The sequence below is a fragment of the Perognathus longimembris genome, chromosome 10 (genome assembly GCF_023159225.1).
Source record: "Perognathus longimembris pacificus isolate PPM17 chromosome 10, ASM2315922v1, whole genome shotgun sequence".
In the NCBI taxonomy this organism is placed as follows: domain Eukaryota; kingdom Metazoa; phylum Chordata; class Mammalia; order Rodentia; family Heteromyidae; genus Perognathus; species Perognathus longimembris.
The window spans coordinates 54,583,696-54,603,437 of record NC_063170.1 but is presented as its reverse complement, the minus strand read 5'-3'; the positions used below and the strand labels follow the sequence as shown (position 1 = coordinate 54,603,437).

General features: G+C 42.4%; 1 protein-coding gene across 19 annotated transcripts in view; it reads left to right on the top strand.

Moving 5' to 3' along the window:
* The window catches only part of Magi1 (membrane associated guanylate kinase, WW and PDZ domain containing 1), a 548,751-nt gene that overhangs the window by 468,072 nt on the left and 60,937 nt on the right, over positions 1-19,742 (top strand). For all 19 annotated transcript variants that reach the window (XM_048356096.1, XM_048356103.1, XM_048356102.1 and 16 more), the window contains 4 exons: positions 1,603-1,703; positions 4,575-4,667; positions 8,598-8,780; positions 9,920-10,540. In XM_048356096.1, coding sequence (XP_048212053.1) covers positions 1,603-1,703; positions 4,575-4,667; positions 8,598-8,780; positions 9,920-10,540 — 998 coding nt within the window. The remainder of the gene's footprint in view (positions 1-1,602; positions 1,704-4,574; positions 4,668-8,597; positions 8,781-9,919; positions 10,541-19,742) is intronic.

Sequence of the window (19,742 nt, the reverse complement as noted above, 5' to 3'; positions counted from 1 at the left end):
TGTTATTCCTTACTTAGTAGCTGTTATATTCAAGGAATTCTTAACTTCCCAAAAGTTTTATTTAGCTTTATTTTGTAATTTCTGTTGTTATTATAAGGGTGGCATACAAAGGGGTTACCATTTCATAAATCCAGTAATGAGTACATTTCTTTTGGACAGTGTCACGCCTTCCTTTGTTCTCTCCCAGATTTTCCCTCCCATCCCCACCCACAAGTTGTATAGTTCATTTTGAACAGTTTCTACTGAGTAGCACTGCTGCATTTGTTCATCCTTTGTCCCTCCATTTTCATGTCCTCCTTTGTCCCCTGAAGACAGAAAAATGAACAAGACAAAAATGAAAAGAAAAAAAATCTTTTGTTTCCATTTCCTAGAGATCATTTCAATAAATATGATTTTATATGATCAGAAGCACATAGACATAGCACCTTTGTGTTTGTTCCTCTCCTAAGAGTGTCTTCCTTTGGTCTCACTGTGTGTGAATGCCTAGAGTCTTGTACAATTTATCTTATTTTTTTATTTTGAGAAAATACAGTAGCCCCCTCTATACCCTACCCATTGTTATGCCCTCCATAGTCTCACTTTCGTGAGGTCAGCCATAGTTGCAAAAACATCACATGGGAAATTCCAGAAATAAGTCATTTATAAGTTTTAAGTTGAGTGCCATTCTGGTTAACAAGGCGAAATCCCAAGCTCTTCTGCTCTGCCACATCCAGAATGGGTGCTATGCCCCTTGTCTATGGTGTCCATACTTCATGCACTGCTAGCTTGCAAATTGCTTAGTGGTCACCTAGCTCATCCCAGCATCGTACCTGTGATCAAGGCACACTTAGGTTTCCTTAGTTGTGGCCTCAGAATGCAGAAGTTATCTGATGGCAGCAGGATTATGCTCAAGAAAAGCTACAAAATGCTTTCTTTCGATGAATTTTCTCAACATAATGAGGAGAGAGAGAAAAATGAATCATATGTTGAGGTTGCTAAAATCTATGGTTGTTATTGTTAATTCTTACTGTGTCTACTTTGTAAATTAAACTTTGCCGTGGACACATATGTATGTGGACATAAAAAGGCTGGGAATATGGCCTAGTTGCAAGAGTGCTTGCCTCGTATACATGAAACCCTGGGTTTGATTCCCCAGCACCACATATATAGAAAATGGCCAGAAGTGGCACTGTGGCTCAAATGGCAGAGTGCGAGCCTCGAGCAAAAAGAAGCCAGGGACAGTGCTCAGGCCCTGAGTCCAAGCCCCAGGACTGGCAAAAAAAAAAAAAAAAAAAAAAATCATTGTAAGAGGAGGATCAATATTATTCCGGTTTTCAAAATCAACTGGGATCTGGAATGCCCCCCTTTGTGGACAGTGGGGTACAGCCATATGAGTAAGTGCATTAATAAAATGCATAGCTGACAACACAATGCCAGATGCATGCAAGCAGTCAGTGATGGAAACTTCATTTTCATTTTTTCTTCTGACTATGCATTTTGACACGAGGGTCAGGGTCAAAGCTCCCTACTCTATTCATTCTAACCATGGGACTTGACAGTGATTGGCCTTTTGCTGGTGAGATGGCTATTTCCTAGCTGTCAACGGTTTTTCTTTCTCTACAGCCACATCAACAGGAAGACCCAGTATGAGAACCCTGTTCTAGAAGCCAAGCGGAAGAAGCAGCTAGAACAGCAACAGCAGCAGCAGCCGCCACCGCTAGAAGGTTGGGTTTTGGTTTTTTTTTGTTTTTCCCCCCTGGATGCTTTTTCTTAGCTGGGAACCTGGGACAAAGCCTAGGCACTGACACCCCCGTGTGGTCAGAAGTGGCCTCGGTGACTGAGCCAATCTTTCATGCGAGGAGTTGCTGGAACCTGGGCTAAGGATGCTGAGCCTCCATTCACCGCCCACCCGATGGCGGGGGGCGGGGGGGTGAGTTACAGGTTCAGAGTCACCTGCAGCCCTCCTCTACTGTGGAAAGACAGTCATGCCACCACCAGGCACTGAAGGAATTCCCAAGCCTGGCAACATTTGCATTCTAACTGCTCTCACAAATACAAGTGCTTTGTAGCATTTTTACTTTAGGTAGAATTGCCAGGCACAAGGACTATTATTTTTAGGAAAATTACATGTAAAGATTCAGAAAGAGCTGGTAATTTGGAGTGCTTCTTAAAAGTTAGATTAATTCATGTTCTTTGTAAAAAAAAAAAAAAAAGCCATTCACGAAGGTAGACTAGTAAATTCTCTCATGTTTGTCCCCAAATCATTCTTGAAGTTTTCTTGGTTGGAAATATTAAATATACTAGGGATTTAAAAATTGCAGATATTTTAAAAATCAGGTAATTGTGTGTGTATGTGTGTGGACATTCATATATGGAGGCAAACTATTTTTCTCACTTGCTGTTTGGGCTCCTGTTTTATTTAGTTATACATGTATCTTGTGAGTGTGTGTGTGTGTGTGTGTGTGTGTGTGTGTGCGCGTGCGCATGCACCAATACTACTAGGGTTTGAAATTAGGACCTTGCACTCTTGCTCTGCTTTTTCTATTCATGGCTGGTGCTCTAGCACTTGAGTCACACCTTCACATCTAGCTTTTTGCTGGTGAATTGGAGATAACAGTTCTGTGAATTTATCTACTTAGGCTGACTTCGTATTTCAGCCTCCTGAGTAGCTAAATTTTAATAACTGCGTAATTTATCACTTAGTGAATATTTTCACCTTTGTTTAGCCATCCATTTATTAATAGAGACAAGCTTTTTTCCAGTTTTCCACTGGAAATAATGCTGAAAATATTAGGCCCTTGAATATAATATCAAGCACATTACTTTGTCTTTTTGTTTGTTTTGTATGTGTCTGGTCTTTTTTTTTTTTTGCCAGTCCTGGGGCTTGAACAAAGGGCCTGAGCACTGTTCCTGGCTTTTTTTTTTTTTTTTTTGCTCAAGGCTAGCACTCTACCACCTGAGCCACAGCACCATTTCTGGCTTTTTCTGTTTATGTGCTGCTGAGGAATTGAACCCAGGGCTTCATGCATGCTAGACAAACACTACCACTAAGCCACATTCCCAGCCCAAACACATTACTTTGATTACTATAGTACAGAATGTAGCCATGTGCTTTTTTTGTGGGGAAGAATCCAATTTAAAGCCTCCTGCCTGCTAAGCACATACTTTATCCCCTAAGTTCCACCCCCAGCCCTTGAATGTAATAACCTAGGCTTTGGATTGGCCAACTTTTTCTGTCAAGGTCCTCATAGTAAGCAGTGCAGGCTTTGAGATACATACATTCTTAGTTGCAAGTTCTCAGCCCTTGCCCCTACAGTCTATAAATAAAGATAGCCAATATGTAAAGGAATGCACATAGCTGCATGTCTAAAACTTGAACTATGTACCCTGTAAATTGAACCTTGCTTCTATGTGTCACAGAGTCACCATCAGCTTTCTCCTCCTGTTCCTTTGATTATTTTTCACTATGGAATCTCACCGTGTGGTCCATGCTGCTTCTCCTACCTCAGCCATCAAACTACCAGGGATTACAGGGCTATACCACCACACTCAGTTTGGTTCTTCTATTCAGCAATTTTTGAAACATAAGTGCTGTTCTTCGCTGGCAGAAGAACAGCACTAGACCCTATTTAGACCCTATTAGACCCTGGTGTTCTACTTGCTGTCCTGCTCTGTTTAATTTAGATAGCGAGTATGTGTATGTGTGTTTACTTGCCAGTTCACAGTCCTCTGCCTCATCTCTTCTCTATTTAAAAAGAACATTTTAAACTATATTTTTCCTCAGCTGGTAACACATGGTACTGTTGGAAAATGACCTTTGGGCAGTGAGGATGTACAACAGAATAGGGTACCTGAGCTGGAAAGTGACTCCTATATCTCTCAAGGGCTTCCAAGCTGCATCAGACTACATAGGACACAGGAATCCTGGTAGTGGATCCCATTTGGTTCAGAGATGACAATGGTTGACACCTTCACTCCATGCTGTCATCAGAGTTCATCTACCTCCCTACCTAAAACAGACCATGTCTGCCCATGCCTCGCTTGCTTGAGAGAGCCTTCTCACTCTAAGGGCTGACTTTGGGCGACTCTACTGCTTTCCTCATGTTTGTTCTTGATCTCACTTTGGACTCTCCAACCAGAGAACTGGAAATTATATTAGTTCTATGACTACCACCTCCAACCCCACCCCCAAATACTGGTGAATTTCTTTCTCCAAGTTTTCTTGAGAAGAGAAAGAAATCTTTTTTTTTTTTTTCCAGTCCTGGGCCTTGAACTCAGGGCCTGAGCACTGTCCCTGGTTTCTTTTTGCTCCAGGCTAGCACTCTACCACTTGAGCCACAGTGCTACTTCTGGCCATTTTCTATATATGTGGTGCTGGGGAATTGAACCCAGGGCTTCATGTATACGAGGCAAGCACTATTGCCACTAGGCCATATTCCCAGACCAAGAGAAAGAAATCTTGATGTCCATACATAAACCCAAGATCAGGTACCAGCTTCTTTCTGATCTGATTTGGCTTATTGATTTGATTTGATTATCACTGAGAAGGGAAATAGGCCAGCTGTTTGAAACTCTTTTCTTTTTCTTTCTCATAGAATGGGCAGAAGATCATTCGTCCCTTGTGCCTCCTGTTGTTTCTTCCCACCCCCCGAGCAATCCAGAGCCAGCCAGGGACCCTCCACTACAGGGTAATGTGTTTTTATAATTACATCATGATATCGTGTCTCATCTTAAACAATTTTATAGTAAAAACCATAAGTAGTAAAAACAATTTGATTTGTACTGCTAGTCAGACATGCCTGAAAATGTAGAAGCCTTCCTGAATAATATTCTCTTAGCTCTTTGCAGTATTTTAAAAACAGTGATGCTTGTTAAATGGCCATTGGAACCAAAGCTTTCAGCCTCAGTGCTGTTGACAGGTGAGGCTTGATAATTTTGTGTGTAGGGGGTTTTCCTGTGCAGGATGGGATGTTTTAATGTATCCCTCCTGCTTTAAGCACACCCCTCATGTCCCACCTCACCCCTATCCTGTGACAAGCTAAAGTTTCTCCAGATATTGCTAAATGTTCCTGGGTGCTAAATCATTGGAAACCTTCTGTTTAGAGACCACACATACTGAATGCCATGTTAAATAAGATAAATTCTTTTCTAAAACATTAGTATTTATTGTTAGTACAAAAGTGATAGATTCAGGCGCTTCTTTTCAGTCTTAGTACAGAGGGATTGCAATTATGTGAGTCAGGTAATGAGTACATGTCCTTTCATACAGTGTCCTCCCTTCCTTCACTCTCTCCTAGTCCCTCCCTCCCATCTCTACTCATGAGTTGTGTAGTTCACTTTCATCAGTGTCCTGTGAACTCCATTGCTTCACTCAGCATTACATATATCAAGACCCTAGTCAACAAACTCTAATTTGACTAAGATTTCCTTGTCTTTGTAAGTGGCTTTATACTAAAGTTCTCTTCCCTGGCTCCTGCCACGATGTTGACATTTATACATGTTAAACAGAGAGCATTTCCTTGAGTCTCACTCACTTACATCCACAAATAATATGCGTCCCCCTAGAGAGAGCCATTCTTGAAAATTGTAAGCTCCCAGACTTTCAGGCCTCATTACTCTTCAATGATTAGGGAAGTTCTGGGATTTTGTGTTTGTTTATGTAGTTTGTCTTTTCTCTTAACTAATGAACAAGCATCTTGTTTGATAAGTTAGGAGATATTTGTAGTATAGAACCATTCGAATATAATGTAAACTTTGCCTTTGAATCTGTTTTTAGCAAGCTATGCCTATGTTAGCTATAAAATTAAAGTAGTTCTCTTACTCTCTCTTAATGGAAGGCCATTATAATTTTCATAATAAAGCAGTTGTTTCTCTGCTAGCTGGACATTGTCATAGAAGAGAGTTTTTTTTTTCGAATTTTTATTATCAAACTGATGTACAGAGAGGTTACAGTTTCATATGTTAGGCATTGGATACATTTCTTGTACTGTTTGTTACCTTGTCCCTCATACCCCCCTCCCTCCTTCCCCTTTTCCTTTCCCCCCTGCTGGGGATATGGCCTAGTGGCAAGAGTGCTTGCCCCGTATACATGAGGCCCTGGGTTCAATTCCCCAGCACCACATATACAGAAAATGGCCAGAAGTGGCGCTGTGGCTCAAGTGGCAGAGTGCTAGCCTTGAGCAAGAAGAAGCCAGGGACAGTGCTCAGGCCCTGAGTCCAAGCCCCAGGACTGGCCAAAAAAAAAAGATTAGAAGAGAGTTTTTTTTTTAAAGCAGTTTATGTAATGTGCTTTTTGACACAAGAATCCTTTTATGGCAATAATGGCTTTATAACAGATAGAACATAATATATAATAACATGCTGATTGATATCAGTATGACTGTAGCCTCTGCCGTGGTTAGTTGAGGCAGGGTAGGGAAATAATCCATAATGGTGCTTCAAGGGCAGAGTTATGGGCCAAAACCCAAAAGATCTTGTTAGTAAGCTTGGGGGCAGGAACAAGAGGGAACATTTTTTAAAGCTACTTAGGTGAGTTTCATACGCACCCAGGGCTTAAAACTGCCCACAAAGGTTTCAGTCTCAGAAAATTACACACACCAGAGCTATGGCAGAGAGCTTCAAATTTCACTACTTATGGGAGAAACTATTTCCACAAGTTGCCTTAACTAATGGTCTACCCATGTATAAAATGTGCATAAATGAGGAACCCTCTGGGCTTCCCTCTCTAGTTAAGCATGGACAGTGGAAGGCAGTGGTGTCATTTCAGAGCTCAGTTCATGTCTCTATTAAGATGAAAACATTCTAAGCAGAAAATATGCTAATGATTTTTCAAAATATTCAAACTGCCTGGTGTGCTTCACATCTTCTAACTTTGCCTCTAGTAAGAGTATAAAAGTTCTAATCCACGCACTTCTTTTCAATCTTAGCAATAACCTGTTGAATCTGTGCTTTTGTTCATTCATTCCTTCACTCTGGAAGAAATGTGCCAGACAGAATTCTAAGTGTGTGGCTTACAAGCAGAAATCTTCATGGAGCTTATATTTTAATGGTCTTATGTGCGTTCACTTGCAGTATCCCTCGTGCCTGGGCACAGGGAACAGTATTACTAGACAAGAAACCAAACCAGTAAGAAGAGGTATTCTTATATTAGAAAGCTGTAAGTGCTAAAGGCAAAAATAACAGGAAAGGTAGTCAGCACTGGTGGCTCACACCTGTAATCTAGCTAGTCAAGAAGCTGGGATCTGAGAATCAAGGTTCAAAGCTAGCCAAAGCATCAAAGTCTATGAGATTCTCATCTCCAATTAACTAGCAAAAGACCCTAAGAGGAGATGTGGCTCAAATGGTAGCGTACCATCCTTAAGTAGTGAAAGGTAAAGGATAGTGTTCAAGCCTCAATACACACGCGTGTGCATACACACGCACACACACCAGGAAAAGGGAGATCAGCAGACATGTTGCAGAAGATATTGTGTGCTTTAATATGTGCTCAGGAAAAATCTACATAACTGAAGTGGGTTTCACTCCCAGCTTCCTGAAACAAGTAGCAGCCTCTGCTACAAGATTCTAGGCCATTTGCCTCTTTTTCCTGAAATAAATTTTAAGGGTCATTTCACCTGTCCTCAACTTCCCATCTGGTAATTGGCTTAGCAGCTGTCTCCCTGCAGCCTTTGCTGCAGGTGGCATCCCCCTCCTCCTCCTTGTGCCTTGGCAGGTGTCTCTGCCTGGCACATCTCAGGAAGCTTTGCCTTTCTGTAGCCACAGCTTGTCAAACTTCCAATAATCCTTGGGGTTTCTGTAGAGTGGTGGTTAATGAACAGACCTCTGACTACAGGCAATTTAAAAGAGCCTTCTTTTTTAGGAGCCAGAAACTTTTAAAATACGCAATTAAAAATTGTATGAATGCCCAGAGACCTTTTAGGCCTTTTAGTTATAGTTAACCAAAAATAACTTTTCTTTCTGGGTGCCAGGCTCCTAGAGCAAGAGTATATTAGGATCTCTCTCTCTCTCTCTCTCTCTCTCTCTCTCTCTCTCTCTCTCTCTCTCTCTCTCTCTCTCTCTCTCTCTCTCTCTCCCTCCCTCCCTCCCTCCCTCCCTCCCTCCCTCCTTCCCCTCATTTAGCATTTTTAATAGGAAAGAAACATGGCCACCATATTATCCTGGAACTATCTATCTGCATTTTCCCCTGAGCCTTCCATTTGGTTAAAATCTAGAAGTTTTCATCAGCTGATAGGACAGATAAAATCCAACCCCAAATCAGGGCATTGGATGTGGTCCCAATAGACAGTGACACAACACAAGGACTGACTGAACTTCCTGTGGGCAAGCTGTGGCCCCTCAGTTCCCTGGCACCAGGGAAGTGGGTCACCCACTCAGGACCAGTTTTGTCCTCCTCTCTGTCTTCCTTTGGACTTCAAAGATGACATGCTTTGTGTACAGTACCCATCTCCTAAACAGGGACCCGAGTGCACCCCAATTCCTGAAATCTTGAAACACATCTCTACCCTAGGGCTTCTGTGTATATGTGAGCCTGGAGAGGCAGGTCTGTGTGCCTCATATCTAACATAACTCTCCTTCTCACTCATAGACACACTCCTTGCTCTTTTCTTGTTTTAATCCAGGCAAACCCTTTTTTACACGAAACCCTTCTGAGTTGAAAGGCAAGTTCATCCACACAAAGCTGCGGAAAAGCAGCCGTGGCTTCGGCTTCACGGTGGTAGGAGGGGATGAACCCGATGAATTCCTCCAGATCAAGAGCCTGGTTCTAGATGGTCCCGCCGCACTGGACGGCAAGATGGAGACAGGTGAGTGTGCGGGGCTGCAGCATTCCGGGTGAAGAGACCAGCTCCTGCTAAGCAAGTCCACACAGCGTCATGTCTCAGGTTTATAAAGGCACTTTACACATGTGGAATGTACCAGATCTCTCCATCCTTCAGTCCAGGTGCCAGAAGCCTTTCAAGCCACTTAAACTTCAGAAGTAATAATTCACTAAAGATGTAGATCCAGTTGAATAACTGATTTCTAAACTTGGATCTCTGCAGTGACAATTTCTTTTCAGAAGAAAAGCTTCAGTATTCTTTCAATGATGATTATATTCTCTTTAGCAGGGACGACACTAGATATTAAAGGAATGCTTTATTAGCCGTTAAAATAAGCAATAGAAGCAGTCTCTTGGCACCTCATGCAATCATCTCTCCACTTATAGCTTCATATAGCTGACAGGAGAGACAGCATTTTATCTCCACCCCCTCACAAGTTTTTGCAGGAGGGATGAGGGTTTGGCTTTAGGGGTAGAACACCTGCCTAGCAAGAATAAACCTCTGAGTTCAAATCCTAGTAGTACCAAAGAGGGGCGGGAGAGGAAGAAAGGAAGGGAGGAGGGATGACTAGAGCTGAGACTAATTACACAGGATATCTTAATAGAAGAAAAGCAGTAGATTTCTTTAATACAAGTTTTCTGTGACAAGGAACACTCACACCCAAGGATGTAAGAATGTGGTTAGAGGTGAGTTCTTACAGCCTTGAACCTGGCTGGGGTCCTCAGCTATGGAAATGCAAGAAGACAAATGGGTGTGGGCTAGAGTCGTTAACTGGGCAGGGAATGAGTGGATAGTTAAGGGTTGGTTTAACAAAGTTGCTCTGTATAGTAATGTGCACAGATTTTGTTTGTTTTTTACTTCCTGTAATTGGTTGTAAGAATGTTACCTGGGGTAAGATGCCTTTGAGATATAGATAGGGCATCTTCCACTGCAATTTTATCTCCTGCTTTTGGGATGGAGTACCTGCCCTCCATTCTTACACTTGCTGAGTATTTTTGTTTTCTAAGTGTAGTTATCTCAAAGGAACCCTGACGACAGAGTGGCATCTTCTGGGGTAGGATGTTAGAAGGACAACATTTCTAAGTGCTGTATTTTTTTGACTCCTTCACTCTTCCCATTTACAGGGGACGTGATTGTCAGCGTGAATGACACCTGTGTTTTGGGACACACCCATGCGCAAGTTGTGAAAATCTTCCAGTCCATTCCCATTGGTGCCAGTGTGGACCTTGAACTCTGTCGAGGTTATCCATTGCCTTTTGACCCCGATGACCCTAACACAAGTTTAGTGACCTCAGTGGCCATTTTGGACAAAGAACCAATTATTGTGAATGGACAAGAGACCTATGACTCACCCGCGAGCCACAGTAGTAAAACAGGCAAAGTGAGCAGCATGAAGGACGCCAGGCCAAGCAGTCCTGCCGACGTGGCTTCCAACAGCTCTCACGGTTATCCCAATGACACAGTCTCCTTGGCTTCCTCCATAGCCACTCAGCCAGAACTCATCACTGTCCACATAGTGAAAGGGCCCATGGGCTTTGGTTTCACGATTGCAGACAGCCCTGGTGGAGGAGGGCAGAGAGTGAAACAGATTGTGGACAGTCCGCGGTGCCGAGGCCTGAAAGAGGGGGACCTCATAGTGGAAGTGAATAAGAAGAACGTGCAAACCCTCACACACAACCAGGTCGTGGATATGCTGATCGAATGCCCGAAGGGCAGCGAGGTCACGCTGTTGGTGCAGCGCGGAGGTATGGAGATGCTTTTGTTCTCTGTGGCTGTCACCTCAAATCTCTCACAGAGCTTGCTGGTCTTCAAGGGAACTCTCTGGGTTTAAATATACATACATACACACACACACACACACACACACACACACACACACACACACACACACATATATATCCTTTATATTTAAATATTTATATAAAAATCCTTTAAGATTTTTTAAAATCATTTTTCAGTTCTGAGTATTGAACCCAGATTCCCAGAGCCTGCTAGGCAAGTATTCTACCACTGAGCGATACCCAGCTCAGGATTGTTTCAATTGAAGTACTTAGAAATCCTTTCTAAATGCTTTCTGATTGTGTCAGATGCTAGTCCTTCTGGAATAAAGTTTATAGTTTCTATATTATGTTACACTTGTGTAACATAGTAGAGTCCTACTTAAAAACATAAATCAGGTTGTACCTTTTAAAACTCATTAAGATTTAGTAGGCTGGGTGTGATGGCCCATGCCTATAATAACTTTGGCTATTCAGGAAGAAGCTGTTGGGAGAAATGTGTTTCAAGGCCAGCCCAGCGTAAAAAGTTAGTGAGAGTTCCCATCTCAACGAACAAGCTGGATATGGTGGGGCATAGCGATCATCTCAGCTACAGGGGAGACATAGATCAGAGGACTGCAATACAAACCTGATTTCAGACACAAAAAAGCCAAAACACATGAGATCCCTGTCCAAACAACAAATAAGAAAAGGGTTGGAAGTATGACTCAAATGATAGAATACTTGCTTAGCAAGTATGAGGCTCTGAGCCCATTACTCCCAACAAAACTCAAAAGTTGATTTCAAAATGTTTCTCCTTTAAGACCCCTGAGCCTGACCTGCACAGGGTACTGAGTATGCTCCCTGCCCACGCTGTGGATCTCACCTCACTCTCTTCTTCTCATAAGAGTTGTACGACACTGTCTTCTGTTCTGACATTACGGTTCTGACATTACGTAAAAGCCTTCAGCCCTGTCTCACCTCAGGGACCTTTTCTTTTCCCAACAAAGGGAAAAAAAAATCTCTTGTTTCCATTTCCTGGAGTTCATTTTGGTAAACCTTATCCTTATTTAATATGTTCAAACGCACATCTTTGTGTTCCCCTCCTCAGAACATCCTCTTTTAGTGTTACCATGTGTGAATGTCGAAAGTTCTATATCTTTTTCCAGCCCTCAGTTTGATTTGGTCTTAGATCCCCCAAGAAAAAGACCTTCTTTGAGCTCTTTATCTAATTATCCCCTGACCCATGTCATCATCTCTTCTACGCCATCTCTTGTGCATCTCTCCACTGGTGGGGCCTTTATTGCAGTCGGTGTTATCACAACTCATTCACTTTATATTTATTTATCTTTTAGTTCAGTAGACTGTAAGCTCCACTGAAGCTTACACACCTGACTCCTTTTATGTGTTCTTGGGTGTGACTGTTTATAGTGTACGTTGTAGAACAATCGTGTCACCAATTGTATTTTAAAAAATGTTCCTCAGCCTAGTCTCATGAGAATGAAGAGGTTGAGGATCTCACAGAACTGTGGTTTGTAAATCTGGAGCTGACAGCCAGCCTTTTTCCTCCTATCTGCCCTCCAATCCCCCTCCTATCCCCACCTCTGTACCCCACCTTGTGCTTTACCAGCACTCAGGGGCCTCACACTGAGAAATATTCTCCACCCCATTGACATGTCTTGTTCTTGGGATAAATAAATGTTTGTGGCTGGCTATGGCAGGGTATGGCACAAAAGTCTCAGATTGATTGTTCCCGCAATCTTTGCCAACACAGTTGGTTTCATGGACAACATATTTGGGTTTGGGGCAAGAGAGGAAGAATCAGACATGGTTCCCTTGCAGTGGGGATCTCATTTGTGTCAGAGCAGCCGTGTACTCTGCAATGGGAAAGCTTCCTGCTATGTGATCAGAATGCTTGGGGTCGCTGGGCAGAAATCCAAAATATTGTTCAACTGTCTGTGTGCCTCAAAATGCTCAATCTAGAGTTGTTATAAAAACTATTGTGCAAATTTCATTTTTTTCCCATTTCATGACAGTTTTGAAGTCTCTTTCTCCTACCTAGACCACTTGATTCTCAGATCATTGGTTCTTTAATAGTGGCCAAATGTACTTGGAAATAATTCGAGTGTGGGAATGATGGTGATGAGAGTGATGGAGGCAGGTATAATACATGGCTTTTGCAGACAAATTGGTGATTTGCAGAATTTTGCTCTTCTTGTCTGACCTTTATGGCTTTCCTAGGATTTAGGAAGGTGCAGCCCAGTACAGCCGAGGAGTCGCTCAGGTTCTGTGCTTCCCAGTCCTGTGCTCTGCCTACGTAATTCTAAGGAGCACTGACTTTGCATACTTATTCCTTTTGGTGGCCAGCAATCTGGAAACTTGCCAGTGGGTCTTGGCAACATTTTGATCCTGCTCATTTGATGGTTACAAACTATCCATTCTTCTTTCCAGTTTACTTGCTTCTTCATTTCTATGATATACTCATGTGTTCCTGTCCCATTCGATTTCTTATTGAAAGGGACCCGTCCCCCTCCCCCCCCCAAATAGTTCCATGACTATTTACTAACTTAAAACTCCCTGGAATCTGTGAATTTTCTTAAAGTAGCAGTGACTGATTAGTGAAACATACCCCTGGATTTTTAACTTTGTTCCCACAATTCCCGAGCCCTTCTTTGTGTTTAATTCTATCACATTTTATAACATTGATATAGAAAGATCCAAAATATATTGCCTCATTAGTCAACATCTACATGGTTTCTTCCAGAGCCTGAGTCACTTAAAGACCCTATAACATCAGTAGACTTTGAAATAAGCCATATGCCTTGTGTTTGATTTATGGAGAGGATGGCATATTTGTACATCTGCAGTTGGCAGGCTAGCACCAGCTACTATTAATCTTTCTCAAAAGCACATAATTATATTTGTTTCTGCCATGCGTTATTGTGTGAGTCAGCACTGACATTTAATCACCCTGGTGGGGAGGGGTTATAAGGAGAAGATTTGATGGAGGCACAGGACAGCAACTCAAGTAAGAATGTGAAGGTCACTTCACGATTGCTTCAAATAACTCTCCTTTCTGTCACAGCTCCTGGTATGCAGAATGATAAGTGCTTCATGATTCTCAGGAAGTTAGATGGTGAGGATGACATTTTCTTGTACTTTGGAGCAAAATTGAATGTTTTGGAGCATCTGTTTCTTTTTCTTTCTTTCTTTTTTTTTTTTTTGTCCATCATGGGGCTTGAACTCAGGACCTGGGCACTGTCCTTGAGCGCTTTGGCTCAAGGCTACCACTCTACCACTTGGAGCCAACAGTGCCACTTCTGGTTTTTCAGTGATTAATTGGAGATAAGAGTCTCACAAGGACTTTTCTGCCTAGGCTGGCTTTGAACCATGATCAATTATAGCCTCCTAAGTAGGTAAACTTACAGTCATGAGCCACTGGCACCCAGCTGTTTTAATTCTTAATCCTCAGGCTCTTTTTTTGTTTGTTTGTTGGTTGGTTGGTTTGCTAGTACTGGGGCTTGAACTCAGATTCTAGCACTCTACAACCTTGAGCCCTAGCTCCACTCATGGTTCTGTGGTGATTAATTAGAGAGAAAAATCTCATGGACTGTCCTACCCAGGTTGCCTTCAAACTTCCATCCTCAGATCTCCACCTCTGAGTAGCTAGGATTACAGATATGAGCAACCAGCCCCCAAGCTCATTTTCAACATTGGTTGTCCTGATCTGACATGCTTTGGTTTTTAGAACTTTCGAGCTGATCTTCCTCTCCTCTCCCAATAGAACATTAAGCAGAGGTTGAAATATCTTTTGTAAATATCTGGGAGCAGTCAGTCTTCTATGTCAGGGTAGAGTTGCCAGGATTGTTTATACATACACATGGGCATCTAGAACCATCTCAGACACTCTGAAAGTACCTCCTTTGCTTCTAGTACAGCTCTCAAGTGTGTTTGCAAAAGCATCTTCTGCATCTGCCTAGAACCCCATCTTTCTGTCTCATCCTCAAACTTCAGCCTCTAAGTAGCTAGATTACTAGGTTTGAGCCACTGTGCCTGGCTATCTCTTTTTTAAAAAAAATGCATTATGAACCCAGGACCTTTTGGGCAGTCTGTCTGGCTCTTATATTATGGCAAGAATGACTATTGTTCTATAGATGAAAGGACATAAGAGTTTAGAGCCTCAAGGATCAAACTTGCGTCCTGGCTCCTGTCTGTACTCTCAGTGTGACTTTAGAAAAAGTCACTTAGCTTCTCTTCAACATTAAAAAAAAATGTGGATGACACTTGCCTTGAAAGTGGGTTATGTAGATTGAAGAATATAACATTCATGCCACTTCTGACACCAAAGTAGTTGTCACGTGATAACAGCGATGTTTTACTGGTATTGCAGAAGCAGTTGGGCAGGGGGGCTTCTTAATTGGAAAGAGCCATTTGTAGTTTTGTTCTGGAAGCTTCATTGCCCATTGTGATGTGCAGCCAGGGTTGTGGGTACTGTTAGCCTCTGTCCCCCATGGACCCTTCTAGTTTTTATTCTATAACTTATGCCCTGCGGGAAACCAAGTTCATAGAAATAAAAATCATTATTTTCATTTCAGAGTAATTAAAAAGTCTATTGCCTTTTGTTTTGTGGTGCTGGAGATCAAACCCAGAGCCTAAGCACAGGGTCTCACCCTATGCTACACCCCCAGCTGTGAGCTACAGAAGTATCCTTTCTCTGTCTTACCTAAGGCCCGGCCCAGCCCCTACCCTCCATACCTTCTTCTCCAAACCAAAGGCATAATCTGTTGGTGCTCTGATTCTGCTCGTATTTGCTGATCACTAGAAGTAATATTATGCTTTCCAGTTTGTACAAGCCGTACACAGAAGATTTGTGTCCAGTCACTAAGTAATGTTAAGGCCTGAATTAAAAGTAAAAGAGTTGAGATGGGGTGCCAGTGGCTCATGCCTGTAATCCTAAATACATAGGAGGCTGAGACCTGAGGATTATGGTACAAAGCCAGACTGGGCAAGAAAATCCATGACATGTTTAACCAACAAAAGGGTGGAAGTAGAGCTGTGTGGTTCAAGTGGTAGAGCAAGCACTAACTAGTCTTGAGCAAAAGAAGCTCAGGAATAGTGCCCAGGCTCTGAGTTGAAGCCCCTGAACTGGCATACACACATGAAAAATGTTACTGATGTTACCAATGACATTTACCAAGGACCTCTGTGTGTCAGGCAAGTCACCATGGCATAAAACTCATACATACAGACACAAATACAAATACAACACACGTGCTCGCGTGCGCGCGCACACACACACACACACACACACACACACACACACACACACACATACAAACACATGTAAACTTAGCAGCACATCATTGTTGTTACCAAACTAGAATTATCAGAGTGCTGATTTTGAGTAGGATCCTCTGAGAAACTTGGCCGTGATTGCTTCCACCTATGACAGGGAAACAGATATGGAATAGCTAGTTTTGTTTGATGTATGGAAACTCTACCACTCAAGCATAAAACAAAGGGGGAAGGTAAGCATCTGATTTGATTGAAAGAACATGGAGAAGATTTGCTTAAACACTTCTTCCATGTGCCAGGCAAACATTTACATACATTTAGTGTACAATTCATGGAGCCCTCTGAGGTAAGATCAATCATTGATCTGCATTAGAGAACGTTTTCAGACTTGGCCTTTCCAGTGATTTTTTTCCCCCAAATCACACACCTAGTGAATGGCCAAGGCAAGACTTAAACCCATGAACTTTAGCACCAAAAAGTGCATGCTTACCCATTATTTTCAAAGGCAACGAGTTGGCCACCTTAAAGGAATCAGTAAAGTCCAAAGTCCGCCAGCAAAAGGAGGGCACTTAATTCTCATCAGAATTTACTGGTATTTATTTCATTAAACCATTATCGGTCCAACAGGAAGAGCAGTATCTCATCTAAGCACATCATTACCATTAGTTCCTTTGTGCATGTGTGTGTGTGTGTGTACAGTGTGTCTATTTTTCTGCTGAAATGATGCAAAGCCATCATAATTAGACTCATAGTCAGCTCTTCTCCTGAGAGTTCAACTGAGTGATCTGGTGCCTCTCTGCCTTTTGCCCTCTGGTCTTGGACAAGGGAATGAATTGCAAATTGTACCACTTAAGTCTTTCCTTGCCAGATTGTCTACTCCTGAGCTACAGGGCCTCAGCAAGGGTAACTGAGTTGCCTCGTTGCCTATGGAGTGATATCCTAATTGTGCTGAGTCCTGTATATTCATATCAGCAAATACCACTGTCCACTCCCCTTCATAGGATACCCAGGCTCAGTCTGCATTCCACTCATTCCTGGCCACTACTTCTATCGTGTGGTACCTAGCCTGGCAGTGACCTGGCAAGAGGCTTTACTGTCTCCCCAGGCCATCTCTGGCTACAGTGATTTCGAGTGACTTTGCTCACGGTACTACCCTCCCCCTGCCCCGTTCAGGTGGCTTCCAGCCAGCTCACCTTCTGTGTGAACTCGAGGCCTATGTCAGGCCCCCCCCCCCCCCAGTATCTAATATCTAACGTCATCTAGGTACATCAATACCATCTTTTCCCAGATAACCTTTGCCCTGAGGTCCTTCACCTGAGAAGCCTGTTCTGATCACCCCACATAAAGTACCATCCACCACCATCCCTGTCTATCCATTTGATCTCCCTCCCAGCATCTGGACAGGGCTTCCCCTCTGCTCCCCACAGCGGATGACTGAACCTTCAACAGTACCAAACCCTGTGCAAACTACTTCTCCTCCACATACATATATGTATGGTAAATTTAAATAAATTTGTTAGAGTTCAGCAGTAACTAGTAAGGAACTAGGATAGTTAGAGCCCTATATATGGTGCTCCAGGTAGTATGCAATTTAATGATTATGTATTTTTTATTTCTGCTTTTCCATTTAATATTTTCAGACATTGGTGCTGATGCCACAGAAAGTAGAATCCCACAGAAACTGGATACTTGTACTTAACTTGGGATTCCCAGGAGAGCAGAAATTCTCACTCAATCATTACTTATCTTCAGTGTCCAAAACAGGGTTTGGCATACTGTAGGTGTTCAGAAGCTCACATGTATCAAATGTACAAATAAAGTCATGCCAGGCCATTTGTTTATATGACCACTAATCCTCATTAGAACTTTCTAAGATGCCAGCACACTATAATAGCTGAGGACAGGGGCCAACATGTTTCAGAAAGGTGACAGAGCCTGGATCTGAACCCAGGTCTGTTTGCCTGCAGAACTTCAGTCTTCTGCCCAAGCTGCTCACAAAGACAAGGAACACATGGATGTGATATCTGCAAGCCAAGGAACTGGAGAGTCAAAAACCAGTGACTCATGTGGGTACCAATGCATCTCCAGTGTCTAATGAAGTCACCACTGTGCAACGAGTCAAAATTCAGTTCCTCAGTCCTACTAGACCACTCTAGGTGCTCAGTGGAATGGATGTTAGTGACTGCCATATTGGACAGAGTAGATGAGGACATCAACAACAGCTTTGTAGATACAAACATCTGCATTGTAGATAACGAGCCTCTCTATTATGGAGAGAGAACATCCTTGTTATGTACATAGAACATCTGCACCATACATGGGGAAGAACATCCTCAGTCAGATAGCATCACAGCTGTAAGTAGAAAACATCTCCATTAGATTCAGAAGCACAACTCCATCATATGTAGAGAGCATCTCTGGTAGTTATCAGCAATCTGCAGAAAAGGAGATGTTCATGAGACACAGTATTTCACAGACACAGTGATCCCAGATATCTGGGAAGCAGAGATTGAGAGGAACATGGTCTGAGGCATCCCAAGGCAAAAATTTGGTCAGATCCTGTCACAGCCAAGGAGGTGGGCATGGTGGCCTACACCTGTGGTCCTAGCTACATGGGAGGCCATAAAATAGGAAGGTTGTGGTCTGAGGCTGGCCCTACCTATAAAGGACTAGGGGCTAGCCAGGCACTCTACCCCAGGATATCTCTCCCTCCCCAAAGAGGAAAACACTGAATGCTCCTTCATAGATCTGACACAGTATCTCAAATGAATTGGCTTTATCATGTCCCGAAGGCACCTAGGTTTTCTAATACTTTTGGAAGTTGGGACCTTTTGACACTCATCATCATGGTGCCTAAGTATTTCTCACTGGTCAACGTTACTGATGTTAAAATTGGCCAACTTCTAGCACTTCCTTGGAGCTAAACAGGGTGGAATTCATATTTGCTATTAAGGAGTCTTCTGGCTTTTATTAGTAATTCAGTTTTTAGTTGTAATTTTGTTCTGTTGCCACAGTTTAAAGTTATCAAGGATTTTCTTTTGAGAATTCTTTATAAATGTTAGGTCACATTTGCATTTGAGATGACGTACAGCAGGAATGAGATAAATATAAAAATATTTCTATTTTGGTTGTCTTTCATTATGTAATGCATAAGAATTACTCCTTACTTTAACATGTTAAGGAACTGTAGTTTCTTTGGTTTTGTGCTTCAATTTGTAAATCAGTGACTTCACTAGATTGTTCTAATATACATATTCAATTGCAGGGTACTTGAGTTTTATTCCTGCAGGATTTAATATAGAGTGGTAAGCACACCTCATTGTTGCATTTTTTCAGTATGGCCGCGTATGTGCCATCTTCCTTAAAAGTCAATACCAGGGCCAAGTTTTCACCTATGTGCATTGTTTATTATAAATGCATATGTGATTTATGATTTTCATTAAGAGCGGTGGCATCTCTGTGCCTTTCTAGAAGATGATAGGAATTTCATTGTCTTGGCCGACAGACTACAGAATTATTATTCTGTGCTTCTACTTACAGGGCTGAATTTGAATGTAAGGATGTTTTGTTGTCTCTTAGGAAGACAGATTTGTTAGCATCTTGTGCTAGGTATGAGGTAGGCACTGGGAAAGTACTAAAATCATCTGAAAAATGAAACAAAATTTTTTTAAAGGCTTCTGCTTTCATGAGCCTTTGATTTGAGGGGAAGAGGGAAAGCAGGAGGTCCACTGAGGAGAAGTAAAATAACAGCCAGAGGAAACTTGTAACATACACATCGAAGTGGGTATGGCAGAGAGGGTGTGAGACCTCCTCTAGACTGGGCAGAGAGACTTGACTGACTAAAGGAAAGGGAACACACTCTCAAGAAGGGACAGTTAAGACGTAAATCTCAAGG